This window comes from Anopheles stephensi, chromosome 3 (genome assembly GCF_013141755.1).
Source record: "Anopheles stephensi strain Indian chromosome 3, UCI_ANSTEP_V1.0, whole genome shotgun sequence".
NCBI lineage: Eukaryota > Metazoa > Arthropoda > Insecta > Diptera > Culicidae > Anopheles > Anopheles stephensi.
Window position 1 is genome coordinate 85,248,072 of NC_050203.1, and position 22,691 is coordinate 85,270,762.

General features: G+C 48.1%; 7 protein-coding genes and 1 long non-coding RNA gene across 17 annotated transcripts; 4 read left to right on the plus strand and 4 right to left on the minus strand.

Moving 5' to 3' along the window:
- The first annotated feature begins 38 nt into the window (after positions 1 to 38).
- Positions 39 to 1,766, plus strand: LOC118513878. Of its 3 annotated transcripts, XR_004906526.1 has the most exons (4): positions 39 to 469; positions 545 to 592; positions 722 to 1,559; positions 1,624 to 1,766. It is a non-coding gene; the product is annotated as an uncharacterized LOC118513878 (long non-coding RNA). The 3 variants fall into 3 exon arrangements; XR_004906525.1 differs by having other exon boundaries at positions 39 to 592; XR_004906524.1 differs by having other exon boundaries at positions 39 to 1,559.
- On the minus strand, positions 1,749 to 3,898 carry LOC118513876 (glucose-6-phosphatase 3-like). Of its 2 annotated transcripts, none has more exons than XM_036060182.1 (6): positions 3,478 to 3,898; positions 3,232 to 3,396; positions 2,980 to 3,165; positions 2,630 to 2,924; positions 2,439 to 2,554; positions 1,749 to 2,361 (listed from the first exon to the last, which is right to left on the minus strand). In XM_036060182.1, exons 1-6 carry the CDS (start codon positions 3,537 to 3,539, stop codon positions 2,127 to 2,129), a joined length of 1,059 nt encoding a protein of 352 aa, XP_035916075.1. In that variant the 5' UTR covers positions 3,540 to 3,898; the 3' UTR covers positions 1,749 to 2,126. The 2 variants fall into 2 exon arrangements, with proteins under 2 accessions (XP_035916075.1, XP_035916076.1); XM_036060183.1 differs by having other exon boundaries at positions 2,087 to 2,361; positions 3,474 to 3,831.
- Positions 3,899 to 4,190: 292 nt separating this feature from the next.
- On the plus strand, positions 4,191 to 9,357 carry LOC118513879 (histone-lysine N-methyltransferase eggless). 2 transcript variants are annotated; one of them, XM_036060187.1, is made up of 9 exons: positions 4,191 to 4,538; positions 4,609 to 4,884; positions 4,973 to 5,304; positions 5,388 to 5,523; positions 5,590 to 5,736; positions 5,808 to 6,100; positions 6,167 to 8,225; positions 8,294 to 8,454; positions 9,089 to 9,357. In XM_036060187.1, the coding sequence occupies exons 1-9, from the start codon at positions 4,424 to 4,426 to the stop codon at positions 9,293 to 9,295; spliced, it is 3,726 nt and encodes a 1,241-aa protein (XP_035916080.1). In that variant the 5' UTR covers positions 4,191 to 4,423; the 3' UTR covers positions 9,296 to 9,357. The 2 variants fall into 2 exon arrangements, with proteins under 2 accessions (XP_035916080.1, XP_035916079.1); XM_036060186.1 differs by having other exon boundaries at positions 4,192 to 4,538; positions 4,946 to 5,304.
- LOC118513880 (MTRF1L release factor glutamine methyltransferase) lies at positions 8,868 to 10,722 on the minus strand. The gene is made up of 2 exons (XM_036060188.1): positions 10,005 to 10,722; positions 8,868 to 9,933 (listed from the first exon to the last, which is right to left on the minus strand). The coding sequence occupies exons 1-2, from the start codon at positions 10,560 to 10,562 to the stop codon at positions 9,472 to 9,474; spliced, it is 1,020 nt and encodes a 339-aa protein (XP_035916081.1). The 5' UTR covers positions 10,563 to 10,722; the 3' UTR covers positions 8,868 to 9,471.
- Positions 10,723 to 11,708: 986 nt separating this feature from the next.
- On the plus strand, positions 11,709 to 12,535 carry LOC118513882 (protein C10). The gene has a single exon (XM_036060190.1). It carries the CDS (start codon positions 11,836 to 11,838, stop codon positions 12,184 to 12,186), a length of 351 nt encoding a protein of 116 aa, XP_035916083.1. The 5' UTR covers positions 11,709 to 11,835; the 3' UTR covers positions 12,187 to 12,535.
- Positions 12,536 to 12,548: 13 nt separating this feature from the next.
- LOC118513881 (FAS-associated factor 2) lies at positions 12,549 to 15,347 on the minus strand. Its single transcript, XM_036060189.1, has 2 exons — positions 13,414 to 15,347; positions 12,549 to 13,343 (listed from the first exon to the last, which is right to left on the minus strand). The coding sequence occupies exons 1-2, from the start codon at positions 14,560 to 14,562 to the stop codon at positions 13,173 to 13,175; spliced, it is 1,320 nt and encodes a 439-aa protein (XP_035916082.1). The 5' UTR covers positions 14,563 to 15,347; the 3' UTR covers positions 12,549 to 13,172.
- A 543-nt stretch (positions 15,348 to 15,890) lies between these two features.
- On the plus strand, positions 15,891 to 17,694 carry LOC118513884. Its single transcript, XM_036060198.1, has 3 exons — positions 15,891 to 16,382; positions 16,446 to 16,784; positions 16,852 to 17,694. The coding sequence occupies exons 1-3, from the start codon at positions 16,314 to 16,316 to the stop codon at positions 17,020 to 17,022; spliced, it is 579 nt and encodes a 192-aa protein (XP_035916091.1). The 5' UTR covers positions 15,891 to 16,313; the 3' UTR covers positions 17,023 to 17,694.
- On the minus strand, positions 17,224 to 21,706 carry LOC118513883 (dihydrolipoyllysine-residue acetyltransferase component of pyruvate dehydrogenase complex, mitochondrial). Of its 6 annotated transcripts, none has more exons than XM_036060197.1 (7): positions 21,621 to 21,706; positions 21,037 to 21,242; positions 20,392 to 20,579; positions 19,722 to 20,120; positions 18,941 to 19,577; positions 18,709 to 18,876; positions 17,224 to 18,615 (listed from the first exon to the last, which is right to left on the minus strand). In XM_036060197.1, the coding sequence occupies exons 2-6, from the start codon at positions 21,165 to 21,167 to the stop codon at positions 18,747 to 18,749; spliced, it is 1,485 nt and encodes a 494-aa protein (XP_035916090.1). In that variant the 5' UTR covers positions 21,168 to 21,242; positions 21,621 to 21,706; the 3' UTR covers positions 17,224 to 18,615; positions 18,709 to 18,746. The 6 variants fall into 6 exon arrangements, with proteins under 6 accessions (XP_035916090.1, XP_035916089.1, XP_035916086.1 ...); XM_036060196.1 differs by lacking the exon at positions 21,621 to 21,706 and adding an exon at positions 21,341 to 21,608; XM_036060193.1 differs by having other exon boundaries at positions 17,547 to 18,615; positions 18,941 to 19,625.
- Between the last annotated feature and the right edge of the window lie 985 nt (positions 21,707 to 22,691).

The window sequence follows — 22,691 nt, forward strand, 5'->3', positions numbered from 1 at the left end:
ATTAGGTGTGGGAATGGCACTATCAGATAATTCGCCTGTTTGATCTCACACTAGGACTGTGGATTGTAGATTGATTTGATGATTTGCTTAGGCGACAGATTGGACTACTTTTTCAAAAAAGCAGATTGTAACGGTTTTACCGGCTTAAAATTTGAATTCTTCATGCCCATAGCTGCAACGAAACCGATTTTCGATGCCGCAATCAGAACGAGGTGACATACGAACAGTTTTATTGCACCACCATAAACACCGCTGTCAGATAATTCGATGCCGGTATCTATAATTGAAATATAAAACTATATAACTACTGGATAACTGGGGACCGCTACCGATCGAGATAATCCTCACGCCGTTTGTGTGCGAATTGCACTCAAACTTGCCCAATGCCAATATCCGATTGCTGCAAGGAACGCTCGCTTGAAGCAACAACAACAAAAAGCTGCCGTTCTCGAGCTTCAGGTTCAGAAAGGTAAAGTCGTGGCCGTGCTGATTAGATTTATCGTCCCAACGTGTAATTAACCGTACGGTACACATACTTTATTAGAAACCTCTTGCGTGCAGGCTGACCTCACGGTGTTTGGCGCTGTCGCCGGTATTTATGGCTTTCTTCCGAGTTCCTGATGGCCTCGCCCTGCCTACCGTTCGAGAGCGCCTGGCAAGGGGTGAAAATGTAAATTAATTATTAAACTCGTCACACTCAAAACCTCCTTTCCGCCCACAGTGAGCTGTAGTTGCTGTACTTTCAACCTAGCTTTTTTCTTCCTTCATCTCGGTCGGATTCTTTGTTTTACGAGGTAGCAAAAACCGAAGAACGAGTACTCCTGCAACACCACCATCGCCGAGTACGTCACGATATGCAGCTGAAAAGGGGAAAGACATTGGCATTGATTTTATTTATGGCTGCCTGGTAACCATCAGCAAGCGGTCAGTGCATTGCAGTTGGGTCCTCGGTATTGCAGCTAGCTCAGTCGGACAACTGACTTAAACTCTGGACCGGTTCTTGGGCACATGCCCAACGATCGCAACCATCGAATGGAGCAAAGCTGGTTTTGCACGGTGTCGCTGGCGGAAATTCGTTGCTCCATTGAACCCGGGGTACCATAGCTGTCGGAAGTGGCCGGTACTCCACTGCGAACCACCAGAAACGCCAGATGGTGGCACCTGATCGGGCCAACGGACGGACGGCCGGTAATACATAATTTCTGAAAAGGGGCCACACGATCCTACGCTCTGTATGAGGCAAGTTGTTATGCTCCGGTACGGAGGCGATCTATTCTAACAGCAAACACACGCCTAACGAATGAGGTAACTACGGTAAGAATGGTGTACACCTTACAGTGGCTAGCAAGATAAACGAAACGTTGGATGCTAAGCCCACCAAGATGAAAGGGAGCGCTCGGGACAACTTTTGGCACGGCTGGAACTTGTTGCAATCGTGTCATGTTCAAGGTTTCCGTGCGTGTGTTCGGTGCACACACAAGACGAAGCAAACCGGAGCGAGCGTACGAAAACAACGCGGAAGTTGAATTTCTTGAACGATTCCAACTATCACTGGTAAGGTAAGATCGATTCCCTGCTTTTGTTGTATTTCGGCTTTGTCATGTTTTCGGTTTCACCTTTCAGATAATCCATCAACATTTTTTGATCTTCGTCAGAACATGGCGTTCTATACATCCAGCTCGTAAGTAATACTTCGTAAAGCATTTATAGCAATGGTGATATGTTTTTGAGATAAATAACAAAGAAGATACAATTTTAACAAGCAATTACTTGAATATTTTTATGGAAAATGCCATGAAAAAAACAATCATCTAATGCATCTTGAGAAGATTAGAGAGTATAGTTAGTGAACGCTTTCAGCAGTCGTTGTATGGCGCGGTGAGAGTTGTGTGCGAGGCATTTGGTAGAATTATTAGTTGTTTTGCTGGTTTGTGCGTGCCAGTGTTTGCTCGCCAGCGTTAGTCCCCTAGTCGATATGTGATGCATGAAAACCTAAAACTTGTACAGCATTGTAGAAAAGCGTTTCTTCTAGCTATTGAGCGTTCCAGGCGATCCAAGACTCTTTCGAAAAAACGAGACTCTCTAGTAAAAGTTGAATTAGTTTGCTGGTTGTTTGTGCTAGTTGCTTAGTTAGATTTAGACTTGGAGGTTCTATCACTGCGAGACAGGCGGTTGTCTAGTCCCGCTAAAGCAGGTACCCAGCGCAGATAGGCATACGTGAATAGGAAGTAGAGCAGGAAGCTGGATAAAAAGTAAACAACCACACCGTAGTTACGTGGCGTGAAGTCCAGCGCGATCCATTCGAACGCCATCATTGCCATCACCATCGGAATGCTGAGCTTCACGTTGAGTGGTTTAGCTCTGGAACGGGTTATAAAGGTGTGGGAGGGAATTATTTGTAAAGACAAATGTTGGGCACGATCTTGATTAAACCTTACCTTTGAATAGGTCCTACTACGGCCAATGCCAGCAGGGACCCTGTAAGGCGAATAGCGCTAAACACTAGCGTGGTTGTGGGCTTCAGGTAGAACGGGTCTTCACACCATTTGAAGGCCTGTTTCGGAATACAAATTGAGTTTCAGAATAGCATCCATAATAGGGTAACTAGAAGAGACATTTAAATGCTCACCATCTTCACTGCCCACTGTGGATCGATGCCCAGCAGCTTCTGAATCCAGTACAACGCCAGCATAACCAAGCATATGAACACGACGAATCCAACTCTTCGCTTGCCCGATTGCTTTGCAATGTACTTTTCCAGACGATGCGAGAGGCACACTTTGCTCATCACGATTCCCAGCAGAATTCCGAAGATGCACTGATGTAAGAAGTGACATCCGAAATACATCCGAGAGATCGATATGAAGAACAGCGTGCTGTAGTACACGATTCGGAGCGAAACTCTTGCGGTTCTTCCATATGTCCTGCAAAAAAAGAGCCCATTAACTGTTGCGCTATCCAAAGACTGCATTAACCTACGCTAAGTATTCCTCTAGCACCGAGAATATCACAAACAGGTAGGTCGTGGAGGTCATCAGATGACCGGACGGATTACCCGGGCTTGGCTCACAGGTTAGCTCATTTTGATAAATTTTTGGACGGTTCAGTGAGGAGAACTCTTTCGTTTCGTTTATCCACCAGAATGGGCGATCCTCGGCGAGTATCCTGCGGACATTCACTTTGAATCAATCAACCTCTCTTCAAACTCCTGTCCTCCTCAAGGTATCTTACCACTTGACGATTGTGTTGGCATACTCCGTCAGTAGCACACTGAGTAACAATTTCGAGTACAACTTCGTACTGAGACCGGCTACGACCGGAATGACGGTAAGAAACAGTACCTTCGGATCGAACGCTTTTGTGACGGCTGCCAAAAAATCCTCATACTGCGAAAAGCTTCACAAAACAAACCAACCCCAACCCAAAGTTTAGTACCGGCTTTCGGCGAACGGTTGACAATCAGCGATTCTTACTTACACATCCTGGACGTAAATGATTTGAAAAATTTCCTGCTTCAACAAATAACCGTACAGTTTCATAACGAGCACTAACTCGTCGTGGCAAACGTCTGGCTACTGTTAATGCTTCCTAGAAACCATTAACAACCAGCGAACACCGAGGGCCGATGACTACTTTGTTGAAGGAAGATAGATTTTAGGAACAATGTACAGGAGCATTAGAACGAAACGGTGAGGATTTGCTATCTAAATATCTGGGAAACGGAAAACAGTCCCTACAATGGGACTGGAAAGGGTGTGCTATTTCCGGAAGACAAAAGCTTGTAAAAATTAGTGAGGTGCAGCTTGCAACGAACCACGAATTGGGAGGCCTGTTTTTGACGTAGAATAATCTATAACCGCTGCCATGCGCACTTGCTACGTGAAGGAGGTTTCATAAAATGTGCGCGTTTTCCTTTCGTGTAAATAATGTAAACATGAAGCTGTGGCCGCATAGGGCGATTGACGAACGTTGCGAGCCACGATCCGGAATGGAAGTTCATTGATTTTTCTAAAAACAATGCATCTTTTTGGATTTAAGATACAGTTTGAAATATGTTATTTTGCAATAAATAGCTAGCAACCTTTCTATTTCTTCAGTTTCGACAAAATAAAAATCATAAAAACGGTCGACATTTGAAATTCAATTTCGAATGTCGACCGCCGATGACAGCTCGATGTGAACGTCAGTGTGTTCGGGGAAAAAAGCAAACACTCTGTTTGGCTTGGGAAAACAAGCAAAATACGTGCAGTAAAAAGTTCTTCTCACACGGCGATGTTTAGAAACCTATGTTTAGAAAAACAAGGCACATTACGTTAATATTTTTCCTCCAGTGTATCTTTTGAATCTGGTTCTAATCGCTGGAAAATATTAGCTTAAAATCACGGATTTACCGGGAAGATTGCAGGTGACTGCCGAAGGCAACATGGATACAGATTCTGCCGCAGTCATTTCCCTCGAGTCGGACGAGGAGATGGATACTGTTGCAGCACCGGAAGCACCGAATTCCACCGTAACCGGAGAAGAACCCGAACAGGAAGGTGAACGATTATTTGCTATCTATTCTATCCTCACTCGATACTGACTCAAAGTTTTATCAAAACATTACAGCATCGAACAACGTTGAAAATGATTCGGCGCCACTCAAAAGTCCAGACAACGCAAAGACCGATTCGAACGATGGCGGGTCCGATATCATATTGATAGACGATGAGGAGAAGGAATCTAGTGAGACTAGTGAGCAAAAATCATCCGAAAACTTGCTGCCACCTACAGAACCAGCAGTGGAGAACCAGATCGAATCTGAAGCACAGACAGCAACGACAGCAACGACTGAAAATGAGGATGTCGAAATGAAGGAAATTGCAAAAGAAGATGAAGAAAAAGGTAGCTAGAAAGAGATGCTTGTTGATGTTATATTTCTCTTTTCAATTAATGGCCCTCTCAGTTTCAGACTGTCCTCAACCCGTTCCAGAAGAGGAACAAAAGCCGGAAGAAATGGAGCCGGCTCAGTCAACAGCTATCTTAGAGCCAGACAAAAAGGATTCAGCTGGGATCGAAACGACTACACAATCCATCCAAGAAACGAAGGAACCGGTTCTGTCAAAGGAAGCCGAACCCGTGAAAAAGCTCCAGCACAACAGTAACCGGCGTGAGCAAAAGTGTGGCAATCCTGGATGCGTTAAGAAAGAGCTGGAATTAATCGAAGCACCTATATTTGCCCAAAGTCTGTACAGCATGCCACCCGACAAGCAGACACAATTAATATGTCCCGATTGTTTTCAATATTCTGTTAACCATTACGAGGTAGAGCGTGTGACTTCCTGACGCTGCGTTTCCGAAAGGAACCGTTTAAAATAATTCCCTTTGTTTCTTCCCTACGTATTCAGTCCCTGTGCGCATCGCTGACGAATGAAGAGTCTCTGTATCGGCGAGAGTTGCTGCAGGATAAGGTGGAAGAGATACACACGGTGTTGGATAGCAGCGATGAAGAGACCGATGAACCGAGTGAATCTGAATCGAAAGGTATGGGCAGATGTTCCGAAAAAGACCTCACATTTCCCACACGTACACAATTGTTTTTCGTTTTAGCTGTCGAAGCAGTGCTTCCGGAGGAAGCTATTTCCTTGGTGGATAAGAATCTGAACGAGGTGATAAATGCGCTGTGGAAAGAGTATGGTGAAAAGCATATAACAATGTTCCAAATGGACATGGTTCGCGAAATGAAGCGTAATGAAGGTTAGCGTTCAATAAGCGCTAAACCAGGCGGTAGGGATGTTTAACCTTTTTGCTTGCCAAATTCCCCACAGCGACATCGGAACGCATCGACTTGCAGCTGAAAAGGTTAAAGGCCACTCTTCGCGGTGTACACGAAAATATCTACAGCGTGCGAACGACCAAGATCGATACGCCGGAGCTCATCGTAGAGGACGACACAACGAGCGAGCGTATCGCTTACCAACGTATCCGCGACATGCTGGAACGCAATGAACCACTTGTCCGGCACCCGGTGAAACTTAACGATATATACTACGGCGTACAGTCGACGATACTGGGCAGCTGGGTCAAGTGTAAGGTGATGAATATCTCCGAAAATAATGTGGTACGTAGGGCGGATAGAATTTACAAAGATGGACAGTTTTCTAATCACTCTAATCCCTTACTCCAGTACTCGGTACGCTTCCTGGTCGGCAACAACAAGCAGACCGTTCTGAGTGCGAAACATCTCGCCTACACGGAGATTCCATGGGTGAAGCTAAAGTTGGGCACGCGTGTGATTGCCAAAGTATGCTCTACCACTGGGGAAGCGGCCAGTCGAGCATTCTACGCCGGTACGGTGCTGGAATCAATCAGCTCTTACAACAAATTCCGGTATCTCATCATCTTCGACTCGGGTCACACACTGTACGCACCGCTACAGGAAGTTCGGGTCGTTTGCGAAGAGTCCAAACACGTGTGGGACGATGTGCACCCGCATTCGAAAGAATTCATCCGCAACTACATGCAAACGTGCGGATCGATGCGACCGATGGTACAGGCACAACCTGGCCAACGCCTAATGGTGGAAATCAACCAGAAGTGGTACCAGGGCAAAGTGATCGAAACGGACAGCAGTTTGTTTAAGCTGTACTTCCAGGAGATTAACCGATACGAATGGATTTACCGCGGTTCGAAACGACTCGCGCCGTTGTATTCGCGTGGCACGCCAAACAACAAGTTTTCCAAGTTCCAGCGTCGCAATGAGCCTTCCATCGAGTACATTACGATTGAGGACGATAGTGCGAAAGCGCCGGCACAGCAGGACAAACCCCAGCCATCGCAATCCGGCGCCAAACAGGAATCGCAAGATACGCAAGTTCGTGCGACCGCTAAAAAGAGCACGGCGCATCGCCACAGCAACAGTGGCAATAAAAACGCCAATGCTAATGGTACGGCCACCACCACCACCAACAACAACAACAACGTCCCGGGCGTCATCTCCTTGAACCGGAACACCATCTACATCGATTTCGACAAGAACCGTTCCACCGGGAAAACGCTCAACTATACGACGAAAAACTATCGAGCGCCCCAGAAGTTTGTGCCGCACGTGTGCGGTCCGAGCTGTGTGTATAAAATTCCCAAAACCATGCGCATGTACAACCTGCTGGCCCGTCCCCTGATTACCGGCTGGGAGCGAGAGTTTTGCCATTACCGGGGACCGAAGAAGAATACCGTAGTCATGTACCGGGCACCGTGCGGTCGTCGGATCCGTGACATGCCCGAGCTGCATCGGTATCTAAGGGCAACGGGTTGCTCGCTGAACGTGGAGTGCTTTGATTTCGAGTCGGACATACGGGCGCTTGCTACGTTCTGCGCCCAGAACGTGCATTTCGAGTGTAAGGATCTTTCGTTCGGTGCGGAACCGATGCCGGTGCACTGTGTCAACAACTACGACGACACGCAACCGCCGCCGTGCGAATACTCGACCGAGCGGATCCCAACGGAGGGTGTGAACCTTAATCTGGACAAGGAGTTCCTGTGCGGCTGTGACTGCGAGGATGATTGTGCGGATAAGAGCAAGTGTCAGTGCTGGCAGCTAACGATAACGGGGGCCCGGTTCACCAACCCGTACGTCGATCCGAACACCGTCGGGTACGTTTACAAGCGTTTGCTCGACCCGGTACTGACCGGTATCTACGAATGCAACGTGCAGTGCAAGTGTCGGAAGGATGCCTGCCTCAACCGGGTGGTGCAGAACTCGCTGCAAACGAAGCTGCAAGTGTTCAACACACACAACAAAGGCTGGGGCATCCGGTGCCTGAACGATGTGCCCAAGGGAAGTTTCATCTGCATCTACGCCGGCCATCTGCTGACCGAGGACACGAGCAACAAGATCTGCGAGCTGAGCGAGAACAAAACGGGCGACGAATACTTTGCCGATCTGGATTACATCGAAAATGCGGAGAATCATAAGGCGGATTACGAAGCGGAAGCATACCGATCGGATAATGAAGATTCGGTGCAGACGGACAACCCGGACGATTCGGATGAGTCGGCGGACGATGTGGGCGGTGAACGGTTTGCGTCGACCCAGGACTCGGACGAGGAGTACACCTCGAAAACGAAACCGAGCACGATGGTGGTGAAAACACGGGCCCAGTCACGGAAGGCAAGCACGACGGAGCGTACTGCTGCGTCTGCCCCTTCGATTATTGGAAAAGTGTCCAACAACGGTGTGAATGATGGTAAGAGCAACGCAGCCGACTAAATTTGCTATTGCTTTACGTTTCCCTCTCTACCTCCGCGTACACAGAGCAAGAGTGCGTTAGTCTAATACCGAATCCGGAGATGAATCCCAAAGGAGCATCCATAACTGCGGATCAGGAATCGACTCTGCGGAAGTTTTTCGGCGAAAACGAGCATATCTACGTGATGGATGCGAAGAAGTCGGGCAATCTCGGTCGATATTTTAACGTAAGTAAAGTTGCCTTACTGTTGTAAGTACGGTGAGTCCAAATCAGTCTTCTGCAAGCTTCATATTTTACATAAAAGGGTGAGATTTGGGTTGCAAAAGGCATGATAAAACGAAACCAATGAACAGAGCTTCAATCATAGAAGCTCAAAAGTAAATTATATAGAAATTGCAGACTAAACAGAAGATCAAGAAAGATCTGGTGACTAGCTATTTCCAAGGACAAAAGCAAATTTGATTCAGAGAGGACTTGAGGCCAGGAGGCCTTCAGAGCCTTCACAGTTCTGAATATTGCCTGTAGGATCATGTTCCGATTACTCTTCTACAGACCAAGCTACCAAGCTGGTTTTGCAGGTGTGCAGGTTTTGCAAGCCAAAGACTCTATTATTGTGATTGAAAATCTCTACTGCCCAAATTTTCAACAAAAACTGTGTATTCATGTATCAACTATCTCAAACCTGTATACTTTAGCTTTATTATTTAACGCCTGAGATGCTCCAAACTCGCCCTTTCGAGTGAAATATGCAGCTAGACGAATACTTTCTGGGACTAAAGACACTGCCACACGGTGGACGAAGGAGCTAACGTTTCGTACTCTCGCGATTCTATTTTTTTCCCCCTTCTTACACGATAAAGCATTCCTGCGTGCCCAATCTGTTCGTCCAGAGCGTGTTTGTCGATACGCACGACGTACGGTTTCCCTGGGTCGCGTTCTTCGCGTACTGTAACATTAAAGCTGGCACGGAACTAACGTGGAACTATAACTACGACGTGGGCTCTGTCAACGGGAAGGTGCTGACCTGCGTCTGTGGCGAACGAGGTTGCAAGGGTCGATTGCTGTAGGTTGAGCGTGTATGTGTGTGTGTGTATGTAGGTGAGAATAAATAATGGAAAGCAGAGCTATACTATACTAGTGTTTGGCTGCATTGCTGCTGTCTTTTCCCACGTTTCTATTATCCTGGTAGTCTCGCTAAACGCTAACAAACGCTCTCTAGGTACGAGTAACAAATGCAATCAGCTTATAGCTTAACTATCTCGACGAATCGATCCTTCTGAAACAGATCCTTGTACGACGCCACAAACCGTAGTCCCATCAGCTCGCCGTGCTTCGTCAGAAACTCCTCAATGACCGGTGGATGTGAGCTGTCCACCTCGAGCCACAGGACGCCATCCTTGTTAAGGTGTTTGCCGGCTACCCGGAGAATGGCTTTTATCACAGTTAGTCCATCATAACCACCGTCCAGTGCTCGCAGATCTTCGTAGATTTTTACCTCCGGATCGAGCGTGGGAATAAGCACCGAGGGCACGTACGGAGGATTGCTGACGATCATGTCGAACGTTTGCGTGTGCAGCTCCGGTGGCAAATCGTTCACCAGCTTGTGCTTGAATATGCGCAACCGGTCCATCAAGCCGACCGATTCGGCGTTTTCTCGCGTTAGCTCGCACGCAATTCGGCTTTGGTCGATCGCTATCGCAGAGGCCTGCCGGGCACAGACAAACAAGGTAATTCATTACTAAGCTCGTGCCTCACTTAATGATACGCGTGACTCACCTTCGGGGCGTGTTTCAGCAGCGAAAGACTTATTGCACCCGTCCCGCATCCGATCTCGAGGAAGAGCGTTTTCTCTTGATTTTCCATCTGCTGCAGTATCAGCTCGACCAGCTCTTCCGTTTCCGGGCGCGGTATAAACACGGGCGGGATCATTTTCAGCGTCAGGTCGCGGAAATCCCACTCGCGAATAATGTACTGTATTGGCATGCGGGCGAGCCGGCATTCGCACAATGCTTCGATTTTTGCCATCTGAGCATCGTTGAGCGATGAGTTTTGGTGGTTGCCAACTTCCGACGGACCGGACAGCTCGAGCACGTGTGCGATGATGTTCACGATGGAGGTTTCCGGTTCGGGGATGGATTCCGATTCGAACCGTTTCATCCACCTTTCCTGCGTACCGCGTACAGTGGCCGGCAATGTGTTCTGTGCGATCGCCGACCCAGCGTTACCGCTGTAGTGCACATGGAATGGGTCTGCGGCACGAGCCGGAACGGTTCTTGTGAACAGCTTAACACCCATCCTTGCTGCTGCTCGTGTCGTCGACGTTGACAACATCATTGTTGTCGTTTTTTTTTTGTAGCACTTTAAGCTAGATTTTATTTAAAAAGTAAATGGAAACTCACAAGAGCACGGGTAGCTGGTCGCGTTGCATCTTTGCGCAATCGATCCGCTGCAACCGATTCGCAATGTTTTGCAATCAGCTGACAGGTGCGGTTGTCAGTGTTGCCAGACTGTTAGAGAAATCGAAGCAAATTTTGGGAAAAATCAGGACGAAAATAAAAATCCAACGAGCTTCAACTCGTTTTGGACCTACGACGACTCCTTGCCTCGTTTGGATTTACGAGGACGGATAAGTAAGTTTCGCTTTTTCGATCGTGGAATAAAGACGATGAATCTTAATAGGTTATTGGCCCAGAAACGGTTCCTATCTAGAGGCAAGAAAAGATTATAAATGGGCGAATACATCGATTGGCTGTTCTGGTGGTTGTAGGTAGTGCCGGTAGTGCGGTAGTCTTCACAATACGGCAAATCTTGCAGAAGATGTTGGAGCAGCAGCTCCACTCCTACCATCTCTTCATATGGCCAGGTGAAGGTGGATGGAAAACTCTCAGAGCCCTTTGCTACCACCAAGGGCCTGCGCCAGGGAGATGGCGACTCGGAGGTGGAAATTTCAGGGACCATCTTCTATAAGTCAATCCAGATCCTGGCATACGCTGTTGACCTAGACAACCGGTCATACTACAGGAATGAGGAAACTTCTCCACTCTAAATACCTGTCGTGACGGACGAAGCAGGGACTGTACAGAACATTTATAGTCCCAGTCCTCACATACGCTCCTGAGACATGGACTCTGTCCAAAACTGACGAAGCCCTCTTAGCCACGTTCGAGAGGAAGATGATCAGAAGGATTTTTTGTCCCGTATGTGTGGAAGGACATTGGAGGAGCCGCTACAATGACGATGCCCTTAGTTAGTTAGATGCCCTTGCCCAGAGCTGGTTTGCATAGAAGCGGATGGAAGATGGATCTCCCTGTTCCTTGAGGTTACCAAGAAATCTATGAACTTTCTATCCACCTTCACCTGAGATGTCTGGTAGGCCACCGTTATTCTTATTTTGTTTTTCCTTCTGCGCAATGAATCTGGCAGCACTGTTTCGTTTGACCCGCTTGACAGCTCCTGTCATACCTTGCAAATCCCAAACAAAGCCTACCTTGCTGTTGTTGTTGTTGCTGTGCTTTGTTGCGCTGCTGCAGTAAGGAAACACAACAAAACAAAACCCGTTTTCTACACTCATCACACCACACCTAAGCACCGATATAGATAGGCCGCCATGTCTTACCTATCAAACTTTAACGCCGAAACGGGCAAAACGATCCTGGTGGACATCCTGAAGACGGTCAATCAGCCAGAAAACTCGAAAAAGCTCGCCGAAGCGAAAGCCAGCTCGGGCAAGGAGATGATCAAGATGATGCAGAACGTGTTCCCGCTGGTGATGCAGATACAGATCGAGGTGATCAAGGATTACGGATTCCCCGGCAGTCGGGAAGGGTTGGTCCAGTTCGAGCAGATCATCCGGGAGTTCGAGCGCGAGGATGTGGATATAGCCCGATTGCGGGCACAAGTACGTTCCATCTATCTACCTCCAATTAACATCAACAGTACGAACGACGTGTTGATTTAAGGATTTATGGGCAAAACGCCTCGGACGGGACGGACGATGTGTGCATTTTAAGACTGAAGACAAGTACGGTTTTCTAATGGAACAACTGCTAAAACTGCCAGGAAAGGATTCGCATTACGGTCTAATTTACAGGTATACTCTAATACGCGGGACACGATGACCCATGGTGAAGTATTGATATAGTTCAAGTAGGTAATGTTAATGTGTCGAGTCGTCGACTTTTGTTTCTTTTTTTGTATCGCCATAACCATCCCCACTCGATATACAGCTTCCGTACAGCGATAAGTATTTGTGTATTTAATTTTGTAAGCATTTATATTGCAAATAAAGAACAAAACATAACCACCAACCGCTCGCGTGTGTGTGTGTCCGCAATAGTTTTACGTTGTAAAAAAAGCAATTTAAACGATTTTATTCGCTTCCGTTCGCGTCACAAGGGCATGCTGATGGGTGGTCGTCCAAGACGACCGGAGCTGTCGAATCAATCAAAAACCTCCCTTCGATATAGACACTATTCTTCTGTATTTTAAATGAAATTTACAGTTTTTTGTTTTAAGATTTCATGCAAAGCAACAAATAAGTATTCACAAGTACCACCAAGTTTGGTAGCTTGGCCGTTCGAATGGCCCTACCCCGCTTTTTTCCTCGCGCTCCTAAAATCTCAACCACTTCAGATGGGTGGGAGACAAACCAAAGAGGAGAAATGTTTTTTCTGCTGTTTTGTAATTACTTTTGCACATACAGCTTGATGCACTTGGTGAAAATGGTTGGGAATTGTTGTATCCTTTGCTTAACCCGCACCGTGGGACTGTGTAGTGGGGCTACACTTTGCATGGTTGGGGATACCATCCCGCTGCGAGTGAAAAATCGATAAATGTCCGCTGCCACCGGAATACGGGCGGGCAGTGCCTTAGCATACACATCGTAAATCGTAAATCGTCCGCGGTCCACACAGCACACTTGCGCATCAGACCCGCCGGACCACACTACGCCTCCAGATCGGCCACGAACAGTACTTCGCGATTTTTCAACCCGGACAGCAGAAGCGTTTGGCCGGGCTCGTCACCGGAACAATCTAGCACGCGCTTGGGGAAGTTTGTTGTAACTTCGAACGAATCGGGCGCGTCCGGGTGACAGAAAATAAAGTTGTAAATATCCTGCAGGAGAGGGGAAAGAGCGCGTTAAATTGAGAGGAAAAGGCCACCAAAAAAAACCCGGCTCACTTACCCGCATTGTGTCGGTATTACGAAATCGTCTCTCTAATCGCAACCCGCTGGGCAGTTTGAAAACTATGCTGATCGTGTCGGGCGCACCTACTTCCGGCTCCGAAGGCACTTGTTCCGCCAGATCGAGCTTTAACCGTTCGATGTCATCCTTGCGCTGCTGTTCCGCCAACTGTTCCGCCTCGATCGCCGCCTGGATGCGCATCGCCTCCTCCCGCTCCTGCTGCTTCCGGCGCTGCTTCTCCTGATCCGCCTGCAGCGAACGCTGGTACGCTTCGTCCTGCTGCTGGCGCAGCGTCTGTGTAAGATCGCGCTCGAGCCGATCCTGGCGCGCCTGATTTAACCACACCTCGTTATCGTTCACCACCGTGTCCATCCGGCGTATGAGCTCCTCCGACGAACAGTCGCCCTCTAACCGTCCCATAATGATCATCTTGTTCGCCCGCATGCCGATGATGAGCAGGGTCGGATGGGTGCGGACGCTAATTGCGGTCGCCACCCGCTTTCCCTCGTGCGACGCCATATCGCACGCCCAGAACAGCATCCGCCGGTTGACGTACTCGATCACCTGCGGGTTAGACATGGCCCCGCGACAAAACGAAACCGCCTCGGACGTTGACTCGGAATGCAGATACACTAGCAGGAAGCGCAGCTCGTTCTTCGCATCGTTCAGCGCCTGCGAATACGTGCCCTGGTAGAAGACCGGATGCTCCGGGTACTTTTCATTGTACGTCTGGATGAACTTCAGCACGTCGCCGAGCGGATCGGCCGGAATGCTTTCCTGGTCGCGGAACAGCCCCAGAATGGTGGACAGCACGGAGGAAAACGCACTGTACCAGAAGTTGACCATGTAGTTAAACATGTACCGTATGATGCCGCCCACCCCGCTCGGCTCCCGGGCAGGGCTTAACCGTGCGCTGGAGAATACGTGCTGCAGAAAGCGATCGTTGATAACGGCGGGCGCTCGTGATTCGGTCGCGTACGCCGACGGGCGGCCTTCGCGTATGTTTAAATGCTCCTGAAACGCCACCTCCAGATCCCACTGGTGGCGGATCAGTATGTCGCGGCACACGTTCATATCGTCCAGCCCGGTAATGTCCTGAAACTGTAGGACCTTCTCCGTCTGCTCGTTCGACAGTCCATCGTTATCCATGGCGATTCGGTTTGTGTGTGGGTGTGTGTTCGCGGTTGTCGCTCGCAGTCCAATCCTCCCCTCGACGCCGTTGACGGGTGTCGTCACCTGTGCTAACAAACGGGTGCGTAGGACACAGCCACTCGCCGCCCCAGCTCGCGCGTCGTGTTTGTTTTTTCCTCCGGGACTCTCCTACGCTAGGCGATGCGTTCTGGTGTGCGCTGGCGTGATTAGGTATGCCACCTACTTTCACAAACCGTACATTCCACGGATTTCGCAGTGCCTTTGGTGTTGTTTTTGCTGGTTGCTGGAGCTGGCACTTTCACATACGGCTTCCTACCGCCTCTTCCCACGACTAGATTCACCAGAGATCGTTCCTTACGTAATGCCCGGCAGGGATGCCACCTTCAGCTACCGATCGAATCGGAATTGCACTATTCCGGAAGGACGTTCCGGTTTTGTGTAATCCTTCCCGTTTCTGTGGTTGTGCTGCACCACCAACGAAGTAGGCTTCCGTGTGTGTTTTCTTCCGACCAGGGTCGTTTATCGCGTTTCGACGATTTGCCAAATAGCACAGCAGTAGTACCGCGATGGGCTGGTAAAACAAAACAAAAACACCTATTTCAACGCTGCCGAGCGTACGCAGGGTTTAAAGGCTTTTTCCCCCCGAAAAAACAAAGATAGTATGCGTGAAAATCTACACAATGGAGTAGAAATCACTTTTCTTTTCCTTTTTCCAAAGAATCACTAGATTTAGACATTTTGACATTATTTGGCCAAGTGTGTGTGATGGGAGAGGTTGGTCAATAGTGTGCGCCACTGTGCTGATAGCAGCGTGTTGACAGTTGAGAGCAACACAAAGCGGAAGTGCAAATGTATTTGTTATAAATGTTGTGTGGAAATTCACGTGTTTATTTGAAATTATTTTTCTGAAAAAGATTTTGGATTTTTTTGCATTGAAAATACACTTCAAAACCCCATCAAAGTTGTGTTAGTTTTACATTACAGCTTGCCCAATCCTACCTGCGATTGTGGGGTGATGCCCAGTGAAAATACTATGCGAAAACATGACGCGGTAGAACTTTTTCAAATAAACACGTTGCCTTTGGGTGGTAAATACGTGTTAAAAAGATGTTTGTTTTAAGATGGAGAGCAAGAATACTTACATTGTTACTCTGCCTGCTGCAGAAGCCCTTGGTATTGTCCAAGGAACAGCGCCGTCGTTCGCCAATCAAATATCCAGGACTTTCCAATGGACGCATGAACGCCATCACTCCAATACAATTTGGACCTATCTCACCTTCTCTGTGTATGTATCGTCGTCGTCCGGTACCATTTTCATGACGAGTCTTATTCGCTGTCCAAAGGCGAAGTCATTGTACACCACATATCGAGGTTCTGAGCATTCTTCCCTAGAAGCATTGGACGGAATCCATATCTCAAAGTATCTAATCAATTACTTGCTAATGTGTTAATCAACGAAACAGAACAGCTGCACTGTCCTATTAGAATTATCCCAGCGCAGAGGGGCCCCTAATTTGATGATTTGTACCCAAATTATAGCCCCACAAATATCCGCCATCCGCCAATCACACGTACCTTTCGATTAGGTACAGAAATTTGCATAGTCACAATTAATGACTATATCCGATCGGATGTTGCAAAAATCCGCGCTGCCGCGTACAGCGTTAAAACGACCCTATTGCTATAAAGCGTAAGCGCAAAATTACGCCAACTTTCAATGTCTGTTTAGCTTCCGACGACGAAACAAAATGTCGATCGAAAGGAATGGAATGTTTTACGTGCTGCTCCTCTGTGTATTTGAATTCGTCCATGGGTTGGTAAGTAATGTGGGTAGAAGAACTAACGGAAACACTAGCGGCTAATTTCCGTCTCTCACGTAGCGAATCAACATGACAATGTTCTCCAACTGCCAAGACGTAAAGCTTCCCTACGATGAGATGCCCATCTCGCTGGAAACGGTACGATTCGATCGGGATTCCCAAGGCGTTTGCGATACGCTGCATGCCGAGTATGAGGTCCGCCAGTCGTCGGACGATGTTGAATGGGAACTGATCATTACGACGTACCAGTGCGAGCAGCAAACGGACAAAATATGTCTGGACAATCCGAAGGAGTACATTGAGCCGATGCATTGTGACCGGTTCCATTCGGATGATAGTGGGCCCTGGTTCTTCATCGCCAGCTCCATGTCCAATGGTGATCGGTGTGGACGGTTTACGGTCGGTTAACATTACTAGTTTAGCCGGAAGATGAAATCCATTATAGACTATCTGACTTCCGTAACAGGGCCGCTACAATCTAGATGCAGCTGTGCTGAAGATCAAGTATCTGGAGCAGTACATCGCCATGGGCAAGGGTACGTATCGCGTTCGGATGCTGTTCCACATCCCCGGCACGAACCTGGACACGCTGAACGTGCGTGGATGCTGCGAGATGGACTTCGACGTGATTGATTGATTGATTGGCTGTGACTGGATTGGAGACACGGCAGAGACCCGATATGCTGAAACTGTACAAATGATCACTATAAGTCGCACGGACATACAAGTAAAGACATTCAACTACTCCCTATTGCAAATTCTGTCCCCGGGCTGTTTTGGTCAACCGTAATTTTGAAGCACTTTGCCAACTGTCGGGCAAACAAGAGAAACGGCCACATTAAGCTCCAATCGGTACTGTATTTGATTCTGTATCAGAGACATTCCGTAGTACATTGGTTTTTAAACGGTTTTGGGGGTACGGTTGAGTTTGGTAGACGACGCTGTAACCTAAAGCTGATTCACTTTGTTTTCCAAACGATTCCAAACGATCACAACGATTTTCCTAAAGATTCAAATACGGGTCAAGGTCGGCAAGGCTTTTCGCTAAGCTCCTCTGTGCGCGCGTGAATAGTTTTAGCTTATTGTCTTTGCTCGCGACGATCATTCTCTCCCCATTCTGTGCAAACACAACAGAAGGACAGCAGAAAACTCCTTTACGAAAGTGCCTTGATGAACCACGATGCGGTAACCAATAAATAAATTTGATTTATTCCTCGATGTCTGGTTTAAAAATAAGAGTAGCGCATACAAACAAACAAACAGCAAACAAAAAAGCTATACAAAAAAAGATCTTGTTCAACAAGCAAATCCATCATCGGGTATCTGACCAGTGGCTCGTCGTCTAAATTTCCCCTTTTTTCCAACCCCCCCCCGTCGTTTTTGCGCCCTTCGCCGTTTGAGTGATGGTGCTGTGTCTTTTCTTTGTTTGTTTAGTGAATCATCCCGAACGTCGCGAACATTTGACTGACTATAAAATAGTGCTTTGCTCCTAGTGTAAGGTTGGGAAGATTTCGGCTCGTGGCCCGCACTCAGCTTTTGGTGGTGGCCGATTTCGTTGCCAAAAGCGAGTTTTTGATGGTGATGTTTTTGTTCGAATTTCGTTGGCTTCCCTCGTCAATCAAGGCTGTCCGTCTGTATGGGGGGTGGTTCCCTTTTCCCTTTGTCCCTGTCTTATCCATTTCCCCGTGACTAAAAGATTAGTAGTGTGCGGGAACGATGTGGCATCGCTCCTGGTGTGTACAATGCGGCGTTAAACGGTCTCTTTCTCTATGGCTTTCCTACACTATGAAACAGGTAGATCGGTTACTATCGGCAGCGTTTGCAGCTTCAAGGTATGCTCTATTGGAGCTGTATTGCTCGTCAACATCTCTCTCTCTCTATCCCTCTCTCTGTCTCGCTGTGGTTGTGAAACTATGAACTATTTGGTACATATGTGTAATGTAATTGTACAGGGAGCATCCATTCGTTAGGGAGGGAAATCAGTCCAGAGCATTGAACCACCACTGGGATGAGTGTGCGATGGTGTTTGTTTCATTGCCGTTTTAACGCACAACGCACGTGCAGTAAATACGCAACTAAAGCATCAATACTCTTGCCTCCCATACTGTTGACACCCTTCAGTTTTGCGGCTGCTGCTAGTACTACTATTTAATATTTCTACTCTTTCCATTACAGTAATCATCCGCCCCCCATAGAGCTGGACTTTCGGTTCGGATTTCAGCAACAGGGCCTTAACAGGACGGAGAGAGAAAAGAAAATCGAGAAATTTAGATTAGGCTGGTATGGGTATCAAGAACTGGTGCAAACGAAGCAACGTTCTTACCACTCGAAGAAGACTTTTTTTACAACACCTCCTCCCGTTTACAGCAACATCGAGTTGGGATCCTCCAGGAACTGGCGGAAGTACTGCAACCAGCGGGCACCGACGGCACCATCGACCGTACGGTGGTCACAGCTAAGCGTTACCGCGACATAGTCACTTTCCTTGAAGCTACAAATACAAAGGAGAAACATCACAATATACAGCTCGATCCAAGACTCCACACCGTTCTTACCCAGCTTCCGAGTCCTTGTCAGGTACGAGACGCTTCTGAGTGCCACCGACCGCCAGAATGCACGACTGTGGTGGATTGATGATGGCGCAGAAATGGGTCACGCCAAACATGCCCAGGTTCGACACGCTGAAGGTGCCGCCCTGGAACTCCTGCGGCTGCAGCTTGCCCTCGCGTGCCTTCGCCGCCAGATTCTTCACGTCCTTGCTAATGTCGGCGATGCCCTTCCGGTCGGCCGCAAACACAATCGGCGTGATCAGTCCCCGGTCGGTCGACACGGCAACGGACACGTCCACCGCGTCAAACTGCCGGATCACCGTGTTCATCCAGGCGGAGTTCGCCTCCGGCACCTTTTTGCACGCCATAGCGGCCGCCTTGATGATGAAATCGTTAATCGACAGCTTCACGCCCTCCTTTTCGAGCTGTTTGTTAAAGCGCGCCCGCAGCTTCGTCACCTGATCCATATTTACGTCGACCGTGAGATAGTAGTGCGGGATGGTGGTTTTCGATTCGAGCAATCGCTTCGCAATCACGCCCCGGATGTTCGACACCGGGATGTCGACGTAGGCCGCACCGGCAGGGATGGTGTGCGCTGCTGGTGATGGGGCACCGGCCGCTGGTGCACCGTCCGCTTGCATACCTGCAAGATCCTTAGACGTTAGTGAACCAAACATTCCGGAGCCTTTACCTTCGGAGGGGTTGGGGAAAAAATGGAGAAAAACGAACGAAATTGCATGCGTTAGTTTGTGTGTGTGTGCTAAGCATTAAGCCGTTTATCGTTTACCTTCCAGCCGCAAACGTTGCTGTTCGGCAAGCTTCTTAGCCATCGGGCTAGCGTAGACGCGCGGTCCGCGCTGCTCTACCGCCGTCATCGGCTGTGGCGCGGCAGCTACTGGCGGTGGTGGCGGAGGGGCAGATACTGGCGGTGGGGTAGGTGCTGGTGGGGCAGCGGATGGTGCCGGTGGGGCTGGAGCAGCGGCCGGTGCTGCCGGTGCAGCACCCGTATCCTTGTAATCCTTGAACGCAGCCACATCGGCCTCGTTTTCTACGATAATACACACCAACTTTCCGATGGGGACGTCTTTCTGACCGGCAGCCACCAGAATCTTTGCCAAATAACCCTCCTCGGGCGTTTCGAAGCCCATCGTCGCTTTATCGGTTTCAATTTCCGCCAGTAAATCACCTACGGATCGACACAGAGAAAGGGAGAGCAGCGTAAAAAGAGAAAAAAAAACGTCAAAACATTATACAATTCTTGGCTATAGCGCCGTGACTGCTGATAGCGGTGTATTGATGAAGTGGATCCCGGGCGCGGATCGTGCGATAAGGTCGTACGAGGAGGAAACGACAAAATGCCCATGCTGTGAATGTCAGCAAGGTCATTCGGTATGCACGCCGCACGGGTATGTCTGCTTTGTGCATCGTTTACTAATACTACGCAAACGTAAACAAACCTTCATTCAGCTTGTCGCCTTCCTTCTTCTCCCAGCTGACGATGGTGCCCAGCTCCATCGTGGGGGACAGTGCCGGCAGCAGGACCTTCGAGTGAGCCGGAAATCCGCTGCAGTATCCTCGGACCAGGTTCGTTCTCCATGTTACCTGCTTAAGGTTGTTGCGGCCGTTCGATAGGGTGTGCGAGTTTCTACAAAAATAATACAAACCGATTATTAGATCGCACTGGTATTGGTTGGTTTGGCGTAACGGAAATTATTTTTTTAAGTAGGCGACTAATCGTCCGGAAGGACAACTTTACGGTCAAACACTATCACCAGCATGCATACGATGACGTTTTGCAACCCCCGATCACGCATATTCGCACGTTCCCCTTCTCGCGGCGCTTCTCCTCAAGGAGCGAGCGAGTGGGTTGCTAAGATTACACAACATATCGTATATCAAATCAAGGCCACACAGGCAGTCTACTCCAAAACAATCATTTGTACCTCGGGAGTGCAACACTAGACCACCGTGCACCTAGCTGTCGCCGATTACTAGTTCAGGCGATCCGGCTACTTTAAAAACACCGACCAAAATTCACCGATATCGCCGTCGTTCCGGTTACATAACACGCATGCACAAAAAATTCAACGGGATCAACTTACCTGCGGTGGCCGGCAGCTGATCGTTTGGCACACTCGCTGCTGAGCGAGCGGACGGCAGTGCCTTTCAGTATCTTTCGGATCGATCCTTGCAGCAGGAGATTCTCGTTTCGTACGATGATTGTTCGTAACATTTTAGAGCGCAGGAGGCAGTACTGGGTCCAATCAATCAATCGCGCTTCTTAGTTGAAGGGGTCGTCCGGCAGACACTGTCGGTTGTACACGTAGAGAGAAAAAAAAAACGAACAAGATATTAGGTTGCGGAAGAAGGAACACCGATTGCCTCGACGGGCACGCACGCACGCACAGCTTTGCAAGTAGCAGGAGCTTTTTGGAAACTGCTGGAAGCGAGAGGAACGAGATCGAAGTCACTTTTTCACGACCGTCCGCGGCGACCTTGGCGAAAAAAGTGTACGCGGAACTCGCTCCCTTTTCCCTCGTTCGTACGCGCGGCTTGCTGTTGAGTGCACTTTCAGGGTATCGGGTAGCAGGGAAAGGACGAAACACGAAGGGAGCAGGGAAGTACTTGTAGGTACTTTTAGGATTAGAACTAAATAATCGTTGATAAATAATTATTATCAATTTACCTGAAACGACAAAGTGTACAAGAATGCGTTTGTCTTCTTTTGCCGACCAGCTGTCAAACTTCGGCACTGGATCGGGTGACATCGGGTTTGACAGCCCGTTGTGGGTTTATGGCAGTAGAATTTATAGCAGATTTAAACTGCAATAATACACGAATCGAGCTGTTGTTGGAGTGGACGAAGGTGTTCGATCACTAAAACATCTGTTTCATCGTAATAATGAAGCATTTTCAAGTTTTTTTTTGAGAGTTCCATTTTTAATTCAAAAGTATTGCTACCTAACTATTTGGTAGTAATGAATAATAGGAGTTCAGTGTGCTATAGCGATAAGTTTGAAGTTATGTTTGGTTTGGTAAAGTGAACTTAATCAGCTCAATCGCACATTAGTAATACTTGAGCCAACCCAATTCTGAGATATGTTTTCTTGTTATCTTTGAAACTACAAACTAATTAGAACTAATCCTGCTAATACTGACTTCCTTGACTTAGTATCCTTTAGCTAATAATTATTCCTGCTTACGAAGGAACAGACCGCATGGGATTTAATCCTATCGTGTTAGAAACCAGCGACGATTCTACTAGTCTCTAAAATCTATTTTATCAAGATTTAAAGTAAAGAAAAGCTTGGTCGCATCGTACATACTCAAGGCTTTACTGCACGGATGTACACCATTTTGAATTCTACCGGGCTTCGAATGTATCTCCTGTACAACCCCGATCGATAGATCCTTGATTAAGTTGTTAATACAACCCATACTTTGAGCTTTATCAATAACGTTACAGAGCACACACACACGCAAAAAAAACACCCGAAAAAATAGCACCGATTAAGCGCGAAATATATGCCCGAATCGCCAATTCGGGTCCAACATTACTGCGGAAACACGCGGAACACACTTAAGCCAATCGAATACGTGCCTGCGCACGTGAGGTGGAGTTTTCCGTGGGTCCGTGGCTCCATGGTCCACGTTGGGCCGCGCAAGTCTCCGCGGCAATTTACTCCGCCTCTATGGCCCCACGCCTAACTTATTGTTATTGTTATTATCCCAGTCATCCTTCGCGCGTTTACCACCG

Excerpts from the sequence above, each read along its gene's own strand:
- LOC118513876 (XM_036060182.1), bottom strand. The coding sequence starts at position 3,539 with ATGAAACTGTACGGTTATTTGTTGAAGCAGGAAATTTTTCAAATCATT. Across the intron at positions 3,166-3,231 it reads GCCAACACAATCGTCAAGTG|GATACTCGCCGAGGATCGCC; the intron begins GTAAGATACCTT and ends GAATGTCCGCAG. Across the intron at positions 2,362-2,438 it reads GTAGTAGGACCTATTCAAAG|AGCTAAACCACTCAACGTGA; the intron begins GTAAGGTTTAAT and ends AACCCGTTCCAG.
- LOC118513879 (XM_036060186.1), top strand. The coding sequence starts at position 4,424 with ATGGATACAGATTCTGCCGCAGTCATTTCCCTCGAGTCGGACGAGGAG. Across the intron at positions 5,305-5,387 it reads ATTCTGTTAACCATTACGAG|TCCCTGTGCGCATCGCTGAC; the intron begins GTAGAGCGTGTG and ends CTACGTATTCAG. Across the intron at positions 5,524-5,589 it reads GAGTGAATCTGAATCGAAAG|CTGTCGAAGCAGTGCTTCCG; the intron begins GTATGGGCAGAT and ends TTTTCGTTTTAG.
- LOC118513880 (XM_036060188.1), bottom strand. The coding sequence starts at position 10,562 with ATGATGTTGTCAACGTCGACGACACGAGCAGCAGCAAGGATGGGTGTT. Across the intron at positions 9,934-10,004 it reads TGCTGAAACACGCCCCGAAG|GCCTCTGCGATAGCGATCGA; the intron begins GTGAGTCACGCG and ends TGTGCCCGGCAG.
- LOC118513882 (XM_036060190.1), top strand. The coding sequence starts at position 11,836 with ATGTCTTACCTATCAAACTTTAACGCCGAAACGGGCAAAACGATCCTG.
- LOC118513881 (XM_036060189.1), bottom strand. The coding sequence starts at position 14,562 with ATGGATAACGATGGACTGTCGAACGAGCAGACGGAGAAGGTCCTACAG. Across the intron at positions 13,344-13,413 it reads GTAATACCGACACAATGCGG|GATATTTACAACTTTATTTT; the intron begins GTAAGTGAGCCG and ends CCTCTCCTGCAG.
- LOC118513884 (XM_036060198.1), top strand. The coding sequence starts at position 16,314 with ATGTCGATCGAAAGGAATGGAATGTTTTACGTGCTGCTCCTCTGTGTA. Across the intron at positions 16,383-16,445 it reads TTGAATTCGTCCATGGGTTG|CGAATCAACATGACAATGTT; the intron begins GTAAGTAATGTG and ends TCTCTCACGTAG. Across the intron at positions 16,785-16,851 it reads ATCGGTGTGGACGGTTTACG|GGCCGCTACAATCTAGATGC; the intron begins GTCGGTTAACAT and ends CTTCCGTAACAG.
- LOC118513883 (XM_036060193.1), bottom strand. The coding sequence starts at position 21,167 with ATGTTACGAACAATCATCGTACGAAACGAGAATCTCCTGCTGCAAGGA. Across the intron at positions 20,121-20,391 it reads AGGCGACAAGCTGAATGAAG|GTGATTTACTGGCGGAAATT; the intron begins GTTTGTTTACGT and ends GTCGATCCGTAG. Across the intron at positions 19,626-19,721 it reads GCAACGTTTGCGGCTGGAAG|GTAAAGGCTCCGGAATGTTT; the intron begins GTAAACGATAAA and ends ACCCCTCCGAAG.